The 15,410-nt window shown below is 42.0% G+C and overlaps 1 protein-coding gene across 1 annotated transcript; it reads right to left on the bottom strand.

The window, feature by feature from the left end:
- Positions 1-599: 599 nt before the first annotated feature.
- Positions 600-14,269, bottom strand: STYX (serine/threonine/tyrosine interacting protein). The gene is made up of 12 exons (XM_078616823.1): positions 14,028-14,269; positions 12,735-12,767; positions 10,484-10,537; positions 10,292-10,389; positions 9,467-9,527; positions 8,185-8,221; positions 7,915-7,954; positions 7,147-7,197; positions 6,009-6,081; positions 5,671-5,749; positions 3,981-4,041; positions 600-1,242 (listed from the first exon to the last, which is right to left on the bottom strand). Exons 1-12 carry the CDS (start codon positions 14,085-14,087, stop codon positions 1,218-1,220), a joined length of 672 nt encoding a protein of 223 aa, XP_078472949.1. The 5' UTR covers positions 14,088-14,269; the 3' UTR covers positions 600-1,217.
- Positions 14,270-15,410: the final 1,141 nt, after the last annotated feature.

Below are 15,410 nucleotides of genomic sequence, written 5' to 3' on the forward strand. Positions count from 1 at the left end.
GGTACGGAAAGTGGACTAATCGACATCCGTTTCCATCTGTACGGGGATAGGATGTTGCACGCAATACGTGAGTTTTCTCCGGGTGCTCCAGTTTCTTCCCACTCAACAGTATTTGGCCAAAAACATCTTACAAGTATAAATCCAGTGCAAAATAAACCTTCAATGTGGCAGGACCCTTCTGAAAAAAGTCCTACAATTCAGTGCGGATTTCCTGGATAAGCAAATAATTATAATCATTCCACCGAGTGCAAGAATCGACCTGTGTTCATTCAAACAACTGCCAATTCTGCTGCATTGACATGTGCACCAAAGGGTGACTGCCCAAAGATCCATTTCTTTCCAACTGCTTTTTGCGTTTTAGTTTGTCCTTCCTCCGCACCTCCGATTATCGTGGTTGTTCAACATACATACAAAACGTCATCTATTACATACTTTCTTTTTAAGGAGTGTAAGCACCGTATGTGCTGTGTTCATTCACGCAACTTTTGTACTGACGGTGCGGTATTCAACTTCCGAGAAACACTGCACGAGTCCCGGAGGTACAAATGCTTTCAGCGAGCACTCAAAAAGCCACAATCAATAGCAGGAAACAATTGGAATTTCATTTGCTTTGTTTTACCATTTTATTTTATATTTTTTTACAACATAAACACAAAACAATTGACACGCATCAATGCTATAGGCAGTTATTCTGGCTCATTTGCATAACAGCACAAATTAAATGCCACACTACAGTAAACACCACTACAGTAACACCAATGTCTAACTCCTGACATCTATGCAATGCAAAATCCTAAGAAATGTGTTTGTTGTTTTTATCCTTTTTTTAGGTTTTTAGTTTTTTTAAAAACGCAAATATTAAAATAAATATTTTAAACTTCAAAACAGCATATTTTTTCTCTCTTAAATTTGTTTCTTTTTTGCATCTCAAGTTAATCCTTTTCCTCTTTAAAATCAAATTTCATTTGAAGGACATGTAGCATGACTTGGTGGTAACTGTGTTGACAACGAAAACTATATTACGATACCAATATTTTATTTGTTGTTCAAACTATACAGAGCCATGTCAAATTAGTACTAGGATACGTTACTGGATATTCGATCTGCCGAGGCTCCAGATAATGTTGGTGGTCTGCACAATTAAAAGTGATGTGCTGCTGCCGGGGTTTGACCCGACCTCACAATTTACAAACACTTAATTATCGGATGGAGATATTTCATTTTGAAACAGTTCCACAGATTCTACACGCATACAATACACGCACGCACGAAAGTGGTCGTCAAATAGAATTTAGGCATTACATTTTAGAAGTGTACACAGACTTAATGGATTACTGCAAATGTTACAAGGATTAGTGTCTTTCGTAAAATGAGGTTAATTATATATTTCACTTTTGTCAATCACACATTTTGTAATGCTCTGTGGGTGCGGACGTAATGCATGCATGTCCGCTGACATTGGAGTTTTTGATCATAGGTTAATAATTGTGTCCACACATGAAAAATTAACCAGGTATAATACAGTTTGCAAAACGATTATTTAAAATGGACAATTATACGGAAATCATTTGTTTAACAGAGGGTTGACATTACGTACTTGGGGGTATTGCCAACACATTTAGCGCAAGTCATGCCACATGCCTTTTAACATCCATTCAATTCAAAAATTAAGTCATTGATATATATAATTTAAAAATTGTAAACAAAGGTAGCAGAGTTTAAAAAAAGTGTTCCGTTTTTAGATTAATCAAAAAATATTGCGTGTCATTAGAGTTCTTGGGAAATATTTTCTCAAAAAAATATAAAACAGTCAAATTATATTTGTAAGCGTCTCCCTTGCAATGAGTATTTTTTTTCCTTTTGTCTCGTATGACATTCCTTACATAGGGGTTAAATAACCTCATTATTTTGCCCTGTGGAAATTTATATAATCGCTCGTCAAACATAGCAGCAGTGAGCCCAATTCCAAATCTATATAGGTAATGCATTATTTTAGTTTCGAATGGAAATGCACTTATTGACCGTCACATTCCAGGTTAAATGCAGCATTCACAACATTTCAACTCGCCCAAATGTAGTTTTTTACAAACCACTTGGGGGCATGTTGTGCTCATCTCTTCAGTCACGACTAAATGGTCTTGACGGTTACTTTTCCATACATTTGTTTTTAGTTACATAACACAACGTGGCATCATCTTATACTGAATCTTTAGCACCACTTGGGACAGGGGGGAATATAGAATTGAGCGGGTGAAAACTACTTAGAAATCAGATTATCAAAACGTGCTCGCAGACTTAATGCCAGTTACGTACCACCACGTTGCCACCATGTACTCCGATTGCACTTTAAAGGAATGGCCCAAACAATTTGAAATACTGCATGGAAATCGAAGCTGCATTTGGCCCAGTTTTTTATTATTTATGCGTTAACAGAATTTGAATTAAACCCAAATGACAATGGTCATTATACTTCTGTTCATAGTACTCTTACGACCGATTCTTCCCAGTGTTTCGGCTGTACGCATCACTCATGCAGATTTAAACGAGACAGAACGTAGCCGCGTCAACGGCGGCTCACAAAGTGGTTAGAAACAAAACTCTTACGCAACTGCAGCCCCACAACTTGTATTAGGTTAAGAACAAAAGAAACCGATACGTTTGGGAGCAACAATTTCCTTTAACAAAAGTTCAATTTTTTTTTTGGAGAAAGACATAGCACCTTTATTTAAATTCAGGCAAACATGTGCATTCATCGTTATTGTTACTTTGCAAGTCTCCGCAACCCTCTCCCCCCCAACCCCCCCCCCCCCCCCGACTTTTTTCTTACAGCACTAGAAAACGGAAATAATTTTGTTAAAGGCACAGTCCACATCACATGAGAGAGAAAAAAAATGTTCTGTACCGAGAGACTGCTTGGCCGAGTTGAATTTCTGAACCAATGACGGGACACCGTAACAAAAAGCCGAACGTGGCATGTAACGTATTCTCCAGGTTATAAGATGCACTTGTTCCTTGTGTCCTTAAAATCCCGGGATAATTCGTGGGTGGAGGTGGCCCCAGTATCTACCATTTTCTTAACAAAATCCTATGATGTCAAAGGATTACCACATTTCACCCATTAACAGCTTTAAATGTAATTTGTATTGCTTTTTGTATTAAAAATCTAAAAAGCAATGCAACAAAAAAAACAGCACCGAAACTGGGACAGCACTTGAATGGCATTTCTGTGCCGTATCGAGACATAGCAAGAGGATCTCTACATAAATCTGGCTGTCGCCTGATGAAGCTGGTTGTAATTACTGGCACAACGTCGTGCTCAGATTGTAAATGTTGTGGCTTTGCTCTCCAACACAGCGGTGTGCTATATTGGTCGCGAAAGCCTACGTGTTAAACCAGCTAGCAACGAGTCTGCATAACTGCACGCCATTTAGTTTTGGAGCATTGGTGGTGCCGATTTTTACTTTTCCCCAATGTTTTGAAATTCTGAGGGGTACCCAAAAGCCAACCGCCCACGTCATTTCGAGAACCCTCCGTGTGTATTTTTATTGCAGTGTGTGCCAGGTTGATTTGGAAGCCTTGTGTTGTGCAGCCATCCCACTGCCTTTGTTTTTTTGGCTGCATATTTACACTAAACGGTCATCTCTTAGGCGAGCCGAGACTACAATTGGGAACAACTTCCTGACAATTTTTTAAACGCACTACAGCTATGGCGTGTCCTCCACCCACAAAACCGTCACCCACCCCCTACCCCCAGCCAAGATAATTTCAGCAACCATTTTCAGAATTCGATTCTGGCAACAACCGCAGGGTCCTCTGCCGATCCACGGAGTCCAACGGTGTTGTGAAAAAAAAGTAAATAAACCCACCACCCCCGAACGAAAGACACGGAAGCCCATGGTGGAGAACCACGCTACAGATCCCCCCCCCAACGAACACCCCCGCCCTGTATTGCTTGGCCCATGCAGGCATGCGGGGGTCACCTGTTGTGCAACGAGGGGGCATCGGTCTCCTCATCCTCCTCCAGCATCCTCTTGCCGGACCCTGTGCTCACAGACAAAGACCCCCCCCCCCACACCCGTATAGCCTTAACGGACCGTTGGGGCAAGCGCTGCTAGCGAGTACCTATGAAGGCCGACCGGCACTGCACATGAAGGGGTGGGTAGACAGCACCATGCCCAGTCACCGTTGTCTCCCTAGTGGCGATGGTTACACACCGCATCAGGTACTCATTTGAGGCCGAGTTGACTTCAAGGAGGCCCAGGACTGGTTCAAATAATCGTCGCTGGTGATGGCCGTGAGCGGGAATCGAACCCGGGTTGCCGGGTTCATAGCAGTGTGCGAACCACTGCACCACCGCTCACACACACACAGTGCGGTACCCTGAGCAATACAATACAAAATGTATGCTTCACCTTGAGCCCATGATCCACTTCAGGAATTTCAGGTCAATCGTTGCTGGCATTGCATTCACCATGAGCGATGATGGCAGCGGAATGCAGTGACAGTTCTCTCTAGACAATTAAGCCTTGATTAAAAGTGTAAATGTTAAACAATGATTCATCTCAGGTCTGTGAATGAACCAGTTGATTACACTGATCACACTTTTTCTGGCATAAGGTATTCCAACGGTTTTAAGGTAATTTTGGGGTGCCGATTCCAAATCTGGCATCAGATTTTGTCTATCACATCAGTTTTTGAGATATCAAATATTGCATTTTCAATAAAAACTGTGGAACGAAAAATATTAAATAAATGTGGATATCTACATAAAATTATATTATAAACACACTATCCTAAAAATACAGCACCATATTTTAACACTAAAGCAGTCACTGACTCGCAACAACTTGCAATCATAAGTGACAAAGTTAATTTCGGGTAAAATCAATGAAAATGGGGTATGCTGATAGCATAAAAATGATGTGATAGAGCAAATCTGAGATCAGATTTGGAATCAGCACCCTAAAATTAGTCTAAAACAGCTGCAAAAGTCCAGGCCAGAAAAAAATGTTTCTTTTTTGTTGACCAGTGTTAGAGATGGGGTAAGGCCTAGTACTATCCTCTAGTTAGGTGACAGTCATTCCTTTATGCAGCCAACTGTTGACAAGTCAGTTAAGCCAGTCACTCACTCAATACGACAATATTTTATAAGAAAAAAAAATCCTATCAAAAGGCTTTCTGTGCTCCATCAGTCTCGATCACACTCACGCTGTAATTGGATGCTGCCATTTTCTCACACGTGTAGAAAACGTGATGTCTGGATATTGAACTTCTTTCGCACCGTACGTAGCCAAACGTGCTAATCGGGGGCGATGGTCTGGCAGTCGCTTGTGCGCCATCTACAATCCGATTGTAAATTTACATACCGTTGTCCAGTAGGGGGCAGCTCGAGCAAGAATTGTTCAGATTTGGGGCAAAGATCTTTGAACAATAGGACACACTGTGGCAAAGATATTCCTCTGCGGCAACGACAGTGGATCATGGCCTTCAATCTCACAGCGCGGCAGGGAAACAGACGAGAAGTTACTGAACTGTCGGTAATTCATAACAGGCATCAGCCTTGGTCAATCCACTGCTGAATGAAGGACTCCGCCAATCCGCCATCACCTCTCATGGCCGTGCGATGCAACAATTCGCCTAACCTTCTGAACAAGCAGAGGTGCGTCTCACCATGTGCGTGCGCAGGTTTAATGTCGTAAGGAGAGAGCTTCTTTATGGTAAGACGCGCCAGGTAAATCGCTTCATACTCCTGTTGCCGACCATACACACACAGAATGCATTTTTAAAAGGAGCTTTAATTTTGTAATCTTGAGAATAAGCGTTTACAACGTTTACCTGTCATAAAAAGACTTTAGGTCAATCGGAAACACCGTGTTAATCACGAATAATGGCAGAAATACCGAATCGTGGACAGTGATTTGATTGACCCTGGGATCAGTACCCTAGGGAATGCATAAAAATATTAACTACCGCTTAATAGTGAGATGTTATACTCAGGAACAACATACCTGTAGCTGGTTCACAAATCCAACGTTTGGATTAATACAGAATCTTCTTTGCTGCAAGTAAACAAACGCATCCCTAGCAAGGAAAAACGAGGTGAGAAATTAAAACTCACGACGGGAGGAAAGTTGTGCCAGGTTATAATGATGTGGGAGTCACATATACAAGATGCGATTAATTTAACTCGATAACAAAACTGCTTTCCCACTTTTAAGCCTAAAAGACTATCACGATTTCGATGTTGGGCAATTTGTTATTGACATGCAAAGTGGCACTTCGTAAAGCAATGACAATGCACTTGTACGTGGCTTTTAGTTGATAGAGAATTTGGTAGAAACTATAATCAAATATGCTAATTCGTAGTAATAAAGGATTTAGCACTCGATGTCAATCCACTGCTGGATGAAAGCTTTCCCAAGTCATGTATGATATTTAACAATACCTTCAGTACATTGATCAGTGGGGGTTGGGGAATGGAGGAGCCCAGGACTGGTTCGGATATCACTCGTCACTGATGTTAGTCGTGGACAACAATCAAACTCGCATTTTTCCAAGTGCATAGGGTAGTGCGCTAACCAATGTGCACACCACCATTGCACCAATTGAAAGTAACAGTCCTAAAATTTATTACACCATGAAGCAAGGAGAAAGACCATTAAATGTAACAATAAAAATCTAGTTCTTGTTAAAACTGTATAAAAGCATAAAACAGATTATGCAGATGAGATATGGAACAGGATGAAAATGGCAAAACATGGAATGCAGAGGAATATAAAAAGTGAGAAAAATTTATCAGAATAAAGATCAAAAAGCATACCATGAAGATGCCATAAGCAGGAGAACCATACAAACAGTAAATATGGAAGAAAACGATATGTAGTTCAAAAACGATAGTCGTTATATGCAACCACAATAGACGAGATAAACTTAATTGAGACATTTGAAGGAATGGCAACCACACAAGGGAACGCATCAGAGGATATCTATTGCGGAGATGGAGCCAAGATTGGGTAGCGTGCAGGAGCAAGGTGGATTGTGGCATCTCGGGGAACATGAGTAGTTGGGAGGCGTCAACGCAGCAGCAGTGGATAGCTCATGACTCATGCCGATTATGACGAAAGTGACAACAAAATTCGAACAAACCTGTACTTGAGTCCAAATGTTTCCATAATATAGGCGATCACAAGGGCAGCACTGCAAAAACAATAAACAGAAATGAATGAAAAACACATCTAAATATAAATCTGGCATCTATTTTTAAAAGAGCAACTCAAAGACGTAAGCTTTAGAGGACATCACCACATCACGCGCTTTCAGATGCGCTTCTCCAGCAGTCTGGAACGCTCTTCCTTCTGATGTTAGGAAGCAGCTGGATCTATGCAATTAAAAAATCTCGATTGAAAACTCATTTCTTAGAACTGCATTTTTTGTTCAGAATGTCGTCCTTCCGCCGCACCTCTGTTTAGTACGGTTGGCTATGTACAGTGCGAAATAAGGTGTACATATATACACGAGGAACTGGGAGGGTGTGTTGTCACTGGGAAACTATCCTGCATTTGGAGGAATATCCTAAATTATTGTAACTTAAACTATCCGGGGTCAGGTGGCTTGATGGCAGAGCGAGTGGCTCGCAATCGGAAGGTTGCGAGTTCCAAACCTGGTCGGGGTGGAAACCTATCACGCCTTCCAGGGGGCAATAAAATGAGTACCACTTTGTAGGGGCAAGTCAACAGTAATTGTCATATAGGAAAGTATAACCACCACTACTAGCTCAGGGCTGTAAAGAGGTAATAAACATTTGAGTAATCAATTATGGACTTTTTACTTTGAATAAAACTGAAGTTGTGAGTATTTCACTAGGATGTCCCACATTCATTGTTTTTCAATTGCTGCAACAAAATGCTTAAATACCTTCTTGAGATGCCAGCATTTCCATGCACAAGAACTTTCCCTGATCCCACAAAAGACACAAACGAGAGTTAAACCACACCGTCAACAGTGGCTATAAAAAAACTCATCGGAGAGTAAAAACAAGAAAGGGACTCCTTATCGCCACTTGCCACCTTAGTATCAAACACTTATCCAAGTGTACAACGTAAAACAAAGCAATTGCAAGCAAAAAAAAGTCAATGTGCAGATTGTTTGACTGGTGCTTAAGGGTTTGGCGGCTGGCTGCCTTACCTCCACTTTGCAAACATCCGTCAATAAAATCTTTCGTCTGAAACGCAACCATCATGTGCACACAAACACGAAGAAAAATAAGCGTGACGTAACATATTTTCAACAATTAAATAGAATACACAATTTTTTTAAGTTTTTTTTATAATGGTTACATATTAACACACAAAAACCATCCACAACAAAGCCCCCCCCCCCCCAAATCCTTAACAGACTATTGGGGCAAGTACTGTTAGCGAGCCCTAAGGCGGTTAAGCAGGTGCTTATGTTTCACTATTTTTACACCGTACGTGTGGATGGAGGCCGGCACCATGCCCAGCCACCTTTGTCTGCCCAGTGCTGATGTTCACACACCGCACCAGGTACTCATTTAAGGCCGAGTTGACATAGGGGAGGGTCAGGGACCAGTTCAAATATTCGCCCCTGTTATTGGTCGTGAGCAGGAATTGAACTCAGGTTGCAGGATTCTTAACACTGTGGGTCAACCAATGAGCCACTGCTCCCAAACACTTACACAGCTCTATTCCACATACACATTTTTACAACTAAACAAATTAAACTGCACTTAGCTACTTACCGATTCACCACTCCGCCTCATAGCTACATATACAAATGCACGTATAACATTTCTAAAGTTGCACTGTTGACATAATGTAGTCATTCTGCGATTGCTTTTGACAGCCACTTGTACATAGAGGCGTACATGTAACTTTATCAACGGTTGGAAGAGGGGCATCCCTTGCCGTTCAAGTCGTGGGGTTTATTTGACCATACTTCACCACACTGGTCAGTGCAGGCTGGTAAAGGGTGGGCAGCAGACTTGGGGAGCGTAGAAATACAAGACAACATATTTTTCTGCTGCCCAACATGTAACTTTGCAAGATACAACGACCTGCCTTACAATATTCTACATAAAACGCCTAGTAGCGAGTTATGTAAAATTCCTTCAGTAGAAAAGTCCCCTTTTGACATTGCAAACCAAGGAGAAAATATAACTTAACATTTTATGCAACTGGCGACAGAATAATACATTGCGGAAACTGAAATACTTCACCCTCGGCAACATGCCATATTGTTAGTAATGGAAACAAAGTTATACTTTTGCCAAAAAAATCATGTGACAATGAACATTCGCCAAGAGATGATTCAGTCCCATGGGGATTAAAGTTGTACGACTAAAAATATTTTTTAGAAACACTTTCCAGAACAAAAATCGATCAAGCCCAAAAGGGGTTAAGCACCCAAGTATATAATTCTAATCCAAAGCTACTGTCAAAGTACTCACCATTGGGAAGTATCGGATGATGTTATCCACAGGACTGTCAGCTATGTTCAGAACCAAGTAACTGCACACAAACCAAATGCGTTGTAATGTTTTGTAAGCTGGGAAAATCAATGACAACTTTTTTTTACATAACCAAACACTGCCATTTAAAAGCTTTTGCAAGCCAAACAAGAGTATATCTGCACACAACTGAAGACCAATGACAAATACTCTATGCAGGATAAATAAATAAAGGTTACCAAGCAAAGATGGGAATGTTAATTTCAGCTGTATAACAATGGTTAATAATTTACTGTATTTACACTGTATTAATGTTGTTAAAAATTATATTTGGATTTTAAGTATGTGACATTCAATAAAAGCCGATGGATAGTCCTGCAACTTAAGATGTAAATTTCAGACACTTAAAAAATTTGCTAAATCATTAGTAAAATCAGTAATTGGCTTTTTATGTGGGTCTAGTATGTCAACCAATTAAGACTGCAATTCACGTAACAATTTAATTTCATTACCTTTTTGGAAAATGGTTAAATCCCGAGAAATACCAGTGTCACTTATACACAAAATTACTTTTTTCAACCACGCTTGGCAATGGTAAATTCAGTTTCGTTTACAGGTCCAATCATTGACCTATTGCACAAGCCATATTTTCCAAAACTAAACAACGTGACCTTCAAAATGACAGCTGATATGCATTATAGGATGATCAAAACTATCACTGAGATTGTCCAGCTTGTGTAATTGCCTACGAGCAAATAATGTATCGGAAAGATAACACCAGCATACATCAGCATTATTATGAAACGAAAAAAACAATCGACTTACCGTACACAATCAGGGAAGTTTGGCTTGATAAAGTTGGCTTCTATGTCTTGCCGGACACACACGATGTGCGTTATTCCTCGGCTTTCCAAGATTGGCCACTAGGAAACGCAAGAAAGACGCATATTGCACGTAAGAACAGCCACACCTATGAAAATCAATATTTAAGAAATGATTAACATTTCCACGAGTCACCTTGCTTCGCATGGCAGCAGAGAAGGGTCCCAGATACAAGCCCGGTAAGATCTCCTGAAAGACAGAACAAAATTATGAATTGTAAATTCTCATTGCAGCGAACACATTTACCTGCCCTGATGCTTTGATTATACACCATGAAAATTAATGCTTACAAAACTGAGAGTATTTCCTGCTCATCACTTTATATGAACAGAGCTGTCTCATCTTGGTTCTTACTAACCGAAATGTTATTTCATTATTAGTATGTATCCCTTCTTCTTGGTTCTTTCGGTAAAGTCACGCAGAAGGGAAATAATAGACCTGTTCTTCACCTGAGGACGGCTGCTTGCGTTGTGGCCGAAACGTCGTGAGAATTATTTTATTAGGTTTTATTTTTTATTATTTCCCTTCTACGTGACTTTACCTAAAGAACCAAGAAGATGAATCCCTGCAGTCACGAAAGCTATAAATCAAAATTTATGTATCCCTTATCAATGTGAATTAAAGTCATAACTGGTAAAATTACAATGCAGTAATGTATTGACTTGACCTTGTGGCTCACATAACAATACCTTGCTCTTTCCTTCGCCTTGTGCATACTGCCAGGAATTTTACATTTGCAGGGTTAAAAATCTACACCATCCCTAAAGTGTTAATGTAGCCACGACTACCTAACATGAACAATACCCAAACCAGCTGTAGCTTGTTGGATAGTTGGCTCAATATACTTATCCATAGTCAAGTAATGCAAACATTAAAAACACAACCAGAAAGTGATCCCATCACTAACCACTTAAGTTGTATGTAAAATACACATAAATGTCAGCAGTGTGTGCCATTCTTTACAAACCTGCTGAATTTAAACCCTAAAGCTTTGCTCACAAAGCCAAATCATGACCGACCAAGCACTGTTTTTTTGTCTACGCTACAACTCTGTTAGGTTGCAGGCAGCTTGTTGAAGAAAACCATGCCCAGGATCCCATCCTCCAGTGGGGGAATCTGGACACCGAGAATAAACTTTCTTGGCCACGAGACGGATGCGTGATGCCTCTATTCTTGGCAGGAGTGCCGCGTGTCAATATCAAACATGGGCGACCATTCAAAACGTCTCTACAGCGATTTAATGTGCTGATAAACCTTGGCTTGAGATGCGAGGATGCTAATAACCACGACGAACACATATGGAGCATGACCAACCTTCCTCTAAAGCTATTACTTCTAAGAAAATTGACAAATAATGTAAGCTCATGAGCCCACAATCTGCTATTATATCCAAGTTTCCAGGTGGGCTACATGGGCCCCAGAGGCCTCCTTTGACACTTCAGGGGAGCCCCAGATGCCTTCGACGGCCCTCCAGGGGGGGTGAGGGGGCTCCAAAGGCATTCTAAGGCCCAAATTCGTACAAATAAAAAAATGTACTTGCTAATTGTATCACAATTGTAGCATTGTGACGTGATACTATCAGATAAAATACACCTATTGCACCCATTGTTAAAGCAGATAACTTTGGTGGAAATGGTGGCCAAAATATCCAAAGGTGCTTTAATTATTCAGTTAAACTGGAAATGGTCAATGTGTATAAATATAATAATTGGTTCTTTACCCTTCTATCTGGCAACAAAACTGACACCTTTTTACAAGGAGTCATGTGTGCATAGACCGCAATACCTGCAGTCATAATACAAACAAAAGAACATAACTCTGATAATGTGCACTGTCCTTAAAGTTGATTGATCCACACCCGAGACAGCTTTCCTTAGAGCCTAGTCTCATATGGGTTGGACCAGATGACGCCAAAAGGCGCACAACTCAAAGACAATGCACCATCAGAGTATGAGAGCTCGGGGCAAGCATCTACACTATGGGAACCTCATTTGCCAGTAAAAATATGATAATTTGTTCTTTACCCTTCTATCTGGCAACAAAACTGACACCTTTTTACAAGGAGTCATGTGTGCATAGACCGCAATACCTGCAGTCATAATACAAACAAAAGAACATAACTCTGATAATGTGCCCTGTCCTTAAAGTTGATTGATCCACACCCGAGACAGCTTTCCTTAGAGCCTAGTCTCATATGGGTTGGACCAGATGACGCCAAAAGGCGCACAACTCAAAGACAATGCACCATCAGAGTATGAGAGCACTGGCAAATGAGGTTCCCATAGTGTATAAATATACTGGGATGGGCCCACTATGATAGGTGCTCGCCGATTTAGTTGGGTCTGAACACGAAGACAAAATTGGCAGACAAGTAGAAGACACGAACCTGCATATCTCTTCTCATGGTGTAAGTCCAGTCCTGAAAAAATATAAACACAGCAGTGTTGTCAACGTCCAACTAGTCCACAGTTACTTTTATCGCAACATTTACAATTTGCCCTCATGCATTTTATTATTTTGCGTTTTGTTTAACAGACCCCCCCCAAAAAAACATACGAGTGCTCATCTCCACAGAGAAAAAGGTTATCACCAGTCAGTGTTATTCATAGATGAATACATTTTTATGGCCAGTCGAGGCAAACCTCAACAGATACAAACAGCTTACAGTATCCGTAAAACAGGTTTTTGTTTGGTTTAGATCGCATAAATATAGAAGTGTCGTGAAACATGCCACCACCCAACAGAGCCAATGAGTAAGGTTTGTCACGTAAACAGAACATGCAAATTCGTTACTGGTACAGCACACCGGTGTGTTGGAGAGAAAATCCACAACATTTACAATCAGAGTACGACGTTTCGCCAGTTATACCTTACAGTTTTTAGGATCAAGTGAAGCAGCTCACCATATGGGGGGGGACTGATGGTGGTGGTCATGACCATATAGTTAGTGGCAATGACAGTGATTTTGTTGATCATATTGGTTATGACGGTGAATATGGTAATGATGGTATTGAACAATGATGGATAGTTATCATACTAATTAAAATGTATAATGCGCATTCCATTAATGATCCCAATGCTATAGTAGTAATATTGAAAGATTGTTGTCATGGTGGTGGTGGTAATAATTATTAAGGTGGTGGTAGTGATGGTTATAACGGTGATGGTTATAACAGTTGATTAGTGGTGAGTATTTGATGTGATGTGGACGGTGCGGATAACAATGACGGGGTCTGAACGGACCTGAAACAGAGAATTTAACTCGTATTCAGACCGAGAGCTTGCTCGGTCTTAGCTTGACCTCAACATTATAACAGTCAGCGTGTGTCTGCCGAAGGAAATTGGACCAGTGGCGTCAAACCCACATTCCGATGGTACTGGTCGGCATGACCATTGTATTAATCTCGTTCCGATGAGTACAAAGGATATACTAATTTTACCCACCTTGAACAAAATACGGGATTGTTCTCCCCCAGTGATTAGTTAAACATCACGCTCTTTAACCGGCGCCGACTTCCAAAGAAAACTGGTTTATTTATTATAATAAACAAAGTGTTAACTAAACGAAATACTAATACAATACGCGCGGGCCCAAGCGTTCGACACCATCCCCGGCCTGGCCTAGAATCCCCTACCGCTCGCGACGCGCCTCCCTCGGTAGGGGCAAAACCGTACGCACCCCGGTCTCCTCGGCCTTTGCGGCGGGCAACGCCGGGAAGTCGAGACGAACGGTGTCCATCCCTTTAACTGAGGGAGATGTTTGTCCGTTGATGTTGTTAATGATGTTACTGATGTTGCTGTTGCTCGGGCACGTTCACGCGGCGAGCATCGCGGGAGCGGCGGCTGTTCACGGTCCGCGGAGGAGAAGGAAGAAGCGCCGGCCCAGGGCGGCTGCCATGTCGGACATGCCGACTCGCTCCCTCGATTCTCGACTCCGACTATTTATAATCCACGGAATCGATTCCGAACGAACGTTCAACCCCTTTACGATTCGAAGAAATCGAATGCGGCTGCTTGTAATTGAACGCAAACGATTCGATTCCCGTGGCGAGACGACGGTAAAAGAATCGATTCATGACAGATGCAAGGGGCGTGCGCGCTGCAATGCATTTGTGGTTAGAGGTTTCCGACGTCATCTTAGGTAGGGGTGGTGGTTGGGGGCACACAACGCATCTGGTTAGAGGTCTCTATCGCCATCTTAGGTAGGGACATTGGGCAGAGTGAGGAGATGAACAGTTAGGCCCCACAACGAAACTGGTTGGAAGGTCTACGTGGCCATCTTAGGTAGGGAGGCACGGCAAGACCCCACAACGCAACTGGTTAGAGGTCTCTACCGCCATCTTAGGTAGGGGCATTGGGCAGGGTGAGAAGAGGAAGTCAGGCCACACAACGAAACTGGTTGGAAGGCCTTACGGTGGCCATCTTAGGTAGGGAGGTACGGCAAGACCCCCACAACGTGGCCATCTTAGGTAGGGAGGCACGGCAAGACCCCACAACGCATCTGGTTAGAGGTCTCTACCGCCATCTTAGGTAGGGAGGCACGGCAAGACCCTGCAACGCAACAGACGGCACACGTTGTGGATGACTCCCATCGCAAAAGTTCCACTTCTCCCCCCGCCACCCCTACCTAAGATGGCAGACGCGGAGTCGGCGATGTTATACAAACAATAAACACCCGCGGCTCCATTGGTCGAGAGAATCGGCCACAGAGGTCGCGGTTCGCGTGGGGATGAGACAGAGCGAAGACCTCTCCCCATCGGCGTGTGGAGCAAGGAGAGAGGTCCCCGGGTGTTTAGTGTGAGGATACGTGAACGTGTTCGTTCTCGAATTGTGTGCGTAACTTATTTCGAATCGTACGTAGCCAACCGTGTTAATTGGAGGTGTGTGAGGAGAAGGGAGCATGACAAACTAAACGCAAAAAAAATCAGTTCAAAATAAATTATAAAATAAATCAAAGTTATCCATCTCGAGCAGAGCTCCAGTGCCTGCCCAATACCGGAGGAACGTTCCAGACGGCCACAGAAGCGCATCTGAAAGCAAGCGAATTTGTCATCTTAAGACC

The sequence above is a fragment of the Lampetra planeri genome, chromosome 52 (assembly GCF_965212315.1).
Source record: "Lampetra planeri chromosome 52, kcLamPlan1.2.h2, whole genome shotgun sequence".
NCBI classification, from domain to species: Eukaryota; Metazoa; Chordata; class Hyperoartia; order Petromyzontiformes; family Petromyzontidae; genus Lampetra; species Lampetra planeri.

Coding starts and splice junctions, on each gene's coding strand:
- STYX (XM_078616823.1), bottom strand. CDS start 14,087: ATGGACACCGTTCGTCTCGACTTCCCGGCGTTGCCCGCCGCAAAGGCC. Junction 10,390..10,483: donor CTGCTGCCATGCGAAGCAAG/GTGACTCGTGGA, acceptor TGCGTTTCCTAG/TGGCCAATCTTGGAAAGCCG. Junction 7,955..8,184: donor CGGATGTTTGCAAAGTGGAG/GTAAGGCAGCCA, acceptor TTGTGGGATCAG/GGAAAGTTCTTGTGCATGGA.